Here is a 7,513-nt window from a genome sequence, read left to right on the forward strand (position 1 = left end):
TTAATGACTGCAAAGAACCTATCTCTCCTAATGTTTCAAATGGTATGAGATTATCCTAGTCTTCAATACAGGATTATTCTTTCTCTGCTGGATACAGGAAAGGGTGTAGGTTTGGGACTGTAATCTCATGTAAGTTCAGCATTCAGAACCATATAAATTCAACCTCCATGAGTAATGTACACTTATCTGTAAAAAAGATGTCAGCAGAAAAACACACTAATCATATATAGAAGTCCCGAATTTCATTCATTTTCAGAAAAACTTTTATGTAGCATAACATTTCATTACCCATCTTCTTACTAATCCCTTCTTTTCAGAGCAGCAATGCAACTGAATATTGTTGCAGCCTTTATCCTCATCGGCTTGTGTAGTGGAGATCTGAGTTATTTTGGGTATCCCCTTGGCAAGAAAACTGTTCTGAATGGGAGGGATGCATTTCTCGACAAAAGAATTGATGAGGGTTAGTACTGTCCATCTCAATCAAATCACTAATTACTCACATGATTATAATAAAATATTTAGTTGACGTGATGAGGTAAAGCATATTTTGATGATCTAATTTGGTGTTTGTAGGCTTGACATACAAGAGACTTTTCCAAGAATCCCAAAAGCCCTGGCCGCCCAGGACGTCACAAACCCTGAAGCAGCAAACAAGCCAAGTTGAGCCCCCAAACAACATCACACGCCCAAAACGACAACCAAAAGAGGTACAACTGACCACCACCTGACACGAGATTGAGTATCACCACTACGCGCATCCCCTGAGACATGACAGTGACTCTCACCACTTCGTGCATTACGACCATCACCATCACAAGTACAACCACCATGACAGAGATTCCAACCTCCACTTCCTCTTGAATGCAGGCGAGAAGGAGGTTTCCGTCTGCCCCCAGCTGTACCATCTCAGTGCTGTTGGGGTTATTTTATCCATGCTCGTACTTTTCAATGGACTGGTCAGTGCTATCAACTTGTTCAATTTGCTTGTGAATATCAATTTTAATAGTAATTCTAATACGAGCACGAATATTAATACTAATGCTAACACTAACACCAACACCAATCAGAATGAAAATGTCAATAATAATGAAAATGACAATGAAAATGACAATGAGAATGACAATGAAAATGATAATGAAAATCAAAACATCAACATAAATGACAATCTAAATATCAATGACAATTTCAACATCATGATGATAATTTCAGTGACAAATATCAATGACAATGAAAATGATAATGATGAATAACAATAACAATAATAATGATAATAATAATGACAACAAAATGACAATAAACAAGAACAGTCAACGACGAAAATGACAAAACGGCAATGGCAATCCTAGGCAACGCAACAACAGCAATGGTCGAAATTTGATCAACAACATGTGGGCTAAAATCTGGCAAATAGGTGATCCGCCCAAGAAGGCCAGTTCCAGTCCGGGCACGGAGGGACTCTGCCCATGCTCTGAAGTCAGAGAAAACGGTAAGACCTGACATGCTGTAACTGCTCTAAGACCCTAACTCAAGACTTACTCACCTGTCAATATTTTTTCGTGAGAACAGTTTGATATTTACAGTTGTTTGACTCTACATGGTAAAAGGTACAGTAGCTAGATCCTTGGCTCCAAGATCCTCAACTCCAAGTCTCACTTGCCTGGATTAATATCCCCAAGTGAGTAACTTGTTCAATATTTACAGTTCTTTGACTCTACGTGGTAGAAAGGTACAATGGCTAGATCCTTGGCTCCAAGTTGCTTTAACACCAGACTGACTTGCCTGTCAATATCTTTGCATAAGGAAATTTGTTCAATAACCTTTGACTCTAAATGGTAACTGGTACAGTAGTTAGATCCTTGGCTCCAAGAGATGGCAGACTCAGTGGCCTGTCAATGTCTTTGCTCAAGAATTTGTTACTATAAGTTCTTTGACCTACATGGTAGAAAGGTACAACGGGATTTGGCTCCAAGTCGCTAACCCCAAATCTGTCAATATCTTTGGTACAGATTTGTTAGATCCTTACAGCTCTTTGACTCTACGATAGAAAGGTACAATGGCTAGATCCTTGGCTCCAAGTTGCTTTAACATCAGACTCAATCCCAATATCTTTGCCCTAACCCCAAATGAGTAATTTGTTCAATATTTACAGTTCTTTGACTCTACATGGTAGAAAGGTACAACGGCTAGATCCTTGGCTCCAAGTCGCTTTAACACCAGACTCACTCTCCTGTCAATATCTTTGCGTAAGGAGATTTGTTCAATATTTACAGCTCTTTGACTCTACGTGATAGAAAGGTACAATGGCTAGATCCTTGGACTCAGACTCACTTGCCTGTCAGTGGCTGGAAGATTTGTTCAATATTTACAGTTCCCACATGGGAAAGGTGCAATGGCTAACCTTGGCTCAAAGTCGAGTAACAGGTACAGTAGCTAGATTTGATTGGTTCTTTGACTCTACATGGTAGAAAGGTACAATGGCTAGATCCTTGGCTCCAAGTCTAGTTAACACCAACTCCTCATATCAATATCTTTGCCCTAACCCCAAATGAGTAATATTTACAGTTCTTTGGCTCTACTTGGTAGAAAGGTACAACGGCTAGGTCCTTTGGCTGGACCTTAGCTCAAGACTCACTAATTACAACAACTTTTATATAAGGAGATTTGTTCAATTTCAGTTATTTGACTCTACTTGGTAGAAGGGTACAACAGCTAGATCCTTGGCTCCAAGAGGGCCAAGGTGCAGCAGCTGGCCCCTTGGCTCCAGGAGTCTAGTTATTACAACTCCTCTATGGGATTTGCCTGTAACCCTAAATGAGTAAAAATGAGATAATACTGACTGTAAATGACCCCTTGGGTAGGTGACATTAGATCTGAGGCAGATGCCAGTTTGCAATGTAAACTACTGTAGTTAAATGCTAATTTTTCTCCATGTGAACTGATAAAGTAATTTCTCCAGTGTATTTTAGAAGTGCTTCACAGTATTGTATTCTTCCAGGTTCACCGCTGTATGCTGGTATGGACCACTTCCAAAGCATGTGGAAAAGTGTTCAAGACTTCATGTCATCGAACCCTGCGTGTACATCCAGATTTCTGTGCGAAAGCATGTCTCTGGTACCTTCTTCAGTATCACCGTAAGGGAACAATCTTCACAGGGTTTTCGAAACCGCAACAATATTCTAGTGTACTTGAAGACAATGCACAGTTAGCTTTGAAGGCAGTGTGTTATTCAGGGACAAATTTCTTTACTAAGGCCCTTTACCATCTCCTGTGTACTGAAAGTACATTTACTCAAACTAAATCATTAACTAACTAGCTCAACCTACTATCTGTCCCAGATCAGTGAATGAAAAGAAAGATATTACAAGGTCTTCCATTAGTAAATATCTCTTAATGCACTTCTTATCTGTGCTTATATGTTCTGTTACCATTTTGAGGTATATAATTATCACACTGATACTAAATTAAAACAATTTTCTGACTATCTTGTACTCAGAAAGCGAGTTCACCATCAGAATACAGTAATTTTCAAACAATCCATACTCTTGCCTCTTCTTAGTAGCCCAGGTTCCATCAACCAAAAAATTCTTGTTCATCAATCAGCTCCAGCTTTCCTGTACTTAATTTTCTTTGCATCTGAGAGTCCCAGCTATTAAGCAGGGATTGTAAGAAAATTATCTATCTTCTATTATCCCATTTTCACAGATTTTCCAGAAGCAGGCTGCGCATCCATCAGCACTCACGCCTGGTACAAGACTCCTGAACGTAAAATATTTCAGTTCATGACACTTTCAAGATTGTTATCATGAATGAATCTAACCTGGAAATAGTTAATTTTCTTATTTCCTCCAGGTATTTGGCAGAGCTGCTCCCTGAAACTGAAGATATGCATTCTCTGTTAATTTCTGCGACTGCTGGAGACTGTGCACTGACATATCGCTACTGCCCTGCTTTCTTGGATTCAGAGGTGACTCCTGCAATCCACTGGCTGAAGGACTTGTAAATAGGAGACCGTGATCTCACAAATCTTAGTGTACTAAGATTACTAAGATTAGGCTCCTTAGGAAAAGTATATGCTACAGGCAACTGTATTATGTTAGACAATTTTACTGCTCAGTGAATATTTTATATAACTAAATAGGCACAATTACCCAAATATTGACCTGTGATGCTATGTTGGGCATTTAAGCCACTAAAAATTATGAAATTTGAAACTATTTGAAACATTCAAGCTATTAAAATTGATGAAATTTGAAACTATTTGAAACTTTCAGGCTATTAAAAATGATGAAATATGGCATTGTTTTTAACTTTTAAGCTTTTAAATGATGAAACCTAAAAAAGTTTTGAACTTTTAAGTTATCAAAAATGAAATATGAAGCTGTTTTGAACATTAAGTTATTACAAATGATGAAATCTGAAGGTGTTTTGATTCTTTAAGCTATTAAATATAATGAAATCTGAAACTGTTTTGAACCATTAAACTATTAAAAAAGATGGATTCTCAAGCTTTTCGAACTTTTAGGCTATGAAGTATGATGAAATTTGAAGCTGTTTTGAACCTTTCGGCTATTAAGAATTATGAAATCTTAAGCGGTTTTGAAAATTTAAGCTACTAAAATGACGAAATCTGAAGCTGTTTTCAACTTTCAAGCTATTAAAAACGATGGAATCTGAATGTTTGAATTTTTAAGCTATTAAAAATTATGACCTCTGGAGCTGCTTTGAAATTTTAAGCTATAAAATATGAAATCTAAACTTGTTTTGAACCTTTAGGCTTTTAAAAATTAATAAATCTGAAGCTGTTTTGAATCATCTTCTTCTTTTAACGTGCCTTTTTCCCATTTATATGGGGTAAGCCCGATGCTTTCTTTTTGAAGGACTTTGATTTCGCTTTGGGGTAGACTTTGTAGTCTCGATCGGCTGCCCTGCCTGTCATCGCTTAGACCCAGCGCCCTTTCTCCCAGCAGCGAGGAAACGTTGCGCGGTTAGGTCGACAGTCGAGATGTGTGAGGTGTCTGTTATGTTTTTAGAAGATGCTGGAGTGGCTTTGTTTGTCTGTATTCGTCTGTAACACCCATTTGCTTTTAAGCAAACCTATCCGTTGATTACATACATAATCCCTGGGTGTCTACACGGATAGCATAGTGTCCGCCTCTCTAACCGGTCGGCTGCGGATTTGAACCGGCGTCACAGACCTCTTAAGAAGTCCTAGGCTGCTGCTCTAACCGACTTGGCCATCGAGGTTTTCTGAAGCTGTTTTGAATATGTAAGCTATTAAAATTATGAAATCAGGAGCTGTTTTGTACTTTTAAGCTATTAAAAATGATGAATTCTGAAGCTGTTTTGAACATCTAAGCTATTAAAACGATGACATCTGAAGCTGTTCTGAACTTTTAAGCCAGTAAAAATGATGAAACCTGAAGCTGTTCTGAACATATAAACTATTAAAAATTATGATTTCTGAATATATTTTGAACTTTCAAGCTATTGAAAATGATGATCTCTGAAGCTGTTTTCAAATTTTCAGCTATTAAAAATCATGAATCATGAAGCTATTTTGAACCTTTAAGCTATTGAAAATTATGAAACATGAAGCTGTGTTGAACATTTAAGCTATTTAAACGACCAACTCTGAAGCTGTTTTGAACATTTAAGCTGTTAAAATGACCATCTCAGGAGCTGTTTTGAACAATTAAGGTATCAAAGAGGATGCAATCACAAGCTGTTTTGAACATTTGAGCTATTAAAGTGACCATCTCTGAAGCTGTTTTGAACACTTAAGCTATCGAAAAGGATGCGATCACAAGCTGTTTTGAACATTTGAGCTATTAAAATGACCATCTCTGAAGCTGTTTTGAACACTTAAGCTATCAAAAAGGATGCAATCACAAGCTGTTTTGAACATTTGAGCTATTAAAATGACCATCTCTGAAGCTGTTTTGAACACTTAGCTATCAAAAGGATGCAATCACAAGCTGTTTTGAACATTTGAGCTATTAAAATGACCATCTCTGAAGCTGTTTTGAACACTTAAGCTATCAAAAAGGATGCAATCACAAGCTGTTTTGAACATTTAAGCTATTAAAATGACCATCTCTGAAGCTGTTTTGAACACTTAAGCTATCAAAAAGGATGCAATCACAAGCTGTTTTGAACATTTAAGCAATTAAAATGACCATCTCTTGCAATCACAAGCTGTTTTGAATATTTAAGTTATTAAAATGACCATCTTTGAAGCTGCTTTGAACACTTAAGCTATCCAAAAAGATGCAATCACAAGCTGTGTTAACTGCAAAGGTGTCTGCAATTGTTGGTATATTCCTCTTTTTAGACAAAACTCATTGTAAAACTCCTACTTTCCCCCAACTTTATGACTTCGTTTTGTGTGCAAAACCTACGATCAGAGTCAATTCTGAGTGAATGGAAAGACACTACATGTACATGTACACTGGTTAGAACACGCTATGAATTTTGCATTACGGTATGTCGGAACATTTTTCAAAGCAGGGCAGGTCCTATCGTTCGGAAAAGGTAAACGAAAAATAACCGTATGGACATCACTCGTCGGTGGCGAGGGCTCAGATCGCTGGGCTTCTCTGACATCTATCCAATTCCCTTGTCTCATTCTGGGCACTTACCCTTCCTTTTATCTTCTTCTGGGCATTTACCCTTCCCTTTATCTTCTGGGCATTTACCTTTCTCTTTATCTTCTTCTGCATTTACCTTTTTATCTTCTTCTGGGCATTTACCTTTCTTTATCTTCTTCTGGGCATTTACCTCTCCCTGATCTTCTTCTGGGCATTTACCCTTCCTTTATCTTCTGGGCATTTACCTTTCTCTTTATCTTCTTCTGGGCATTTACCTTTCCCTTGATCTTCTTCTGGGCATTTACCCTTCCCTTTATCTTCTGGGCATTTACCTTTCTCTTTATCTTCTTCTGGGCATTTACCTTTCCCTTGATCTTCTTCTGGGCATTTACCCTTCCCTTTATCTTCTGGGCATTTACCTTTCTCTTTATCTTCTTCTGGGCATTTACCTTTCCCTTTATCTTCTTCTGGGCATTTACCTTTCTCTTTATCTTCTTCTGGGCATTTACCTTTCCCTTGATCTTCTTCTGGGCATTTACCCTTCCCTTTATCTTCTGGGCATTTACCTTTCTCTTTATCTTCTTCTGGGCATTTACCTTTCCTTTACCTTCTTCTGGGCATTTTTTCTTTATCTTCTTCTGGGCATTTACCTTTCCCTTGATCTTCTTCTGGGCATTTACCCTCCCTTTATCTTCTGGGCATTTACCTTTCTCTTTATCTTCTTCTGGGCATTTACCTTTCCCTTGATCTTCTTCTGGGCATTTACCCTTCCCTTTATCTTCTGGGCATTTACCTTTCTCTTTATCTTCTGGGCATTTACCTTTCCCTTGATCTTCTTCTGGGCATTTACCTTTCTCTTTATCTTCTTCTGGGCATTTACCTTTCCCTTTATCTTCTTCTGGGCATTTACCTTTCTCTTTATCTTC

General features: G+C 37.9%; 1 protein-coding gene across 1 annotated transcript in view; it reads right to left on the reverse strand.

The window, feature by feature from the left end:
- Positions 1-6,802: 6,802 nt before the first annotated feature.
- The window catches only part of LOC136834579 (M-zodatoxin-Lt4b-like), a 738-nt gene continuing 27 nt past the window's right edge, over positions 6,803-7,513 (reverse strand). The window contains exon 1 of the mRNA XM_067097157.1: positions 6,803-7,513. This exon is cut by the window's right edge and continues 27 nt beyond it. Within this exon, the coding sequence (XP_066953258.1) occupies positions 6,803-7,513 (711 nt within the window).

This window comes from Macrobrachium rosenbergii, chromosome 54 (assembly GCF_040412425.1).
Source record: "Macrobrachium rosenbergii isolate ZJJX-2024 chromosome 54, ASM4041242v1, whole genome shotgun sequence".
NCBI classification, from domain to species: domain Eukaryota; kingdom Metazoa; phylum Arthropoda; class Malacostraca; order Decapoda; family Palaemonidae; genus Macrobrachium; species Macrobrachium rosenbergii.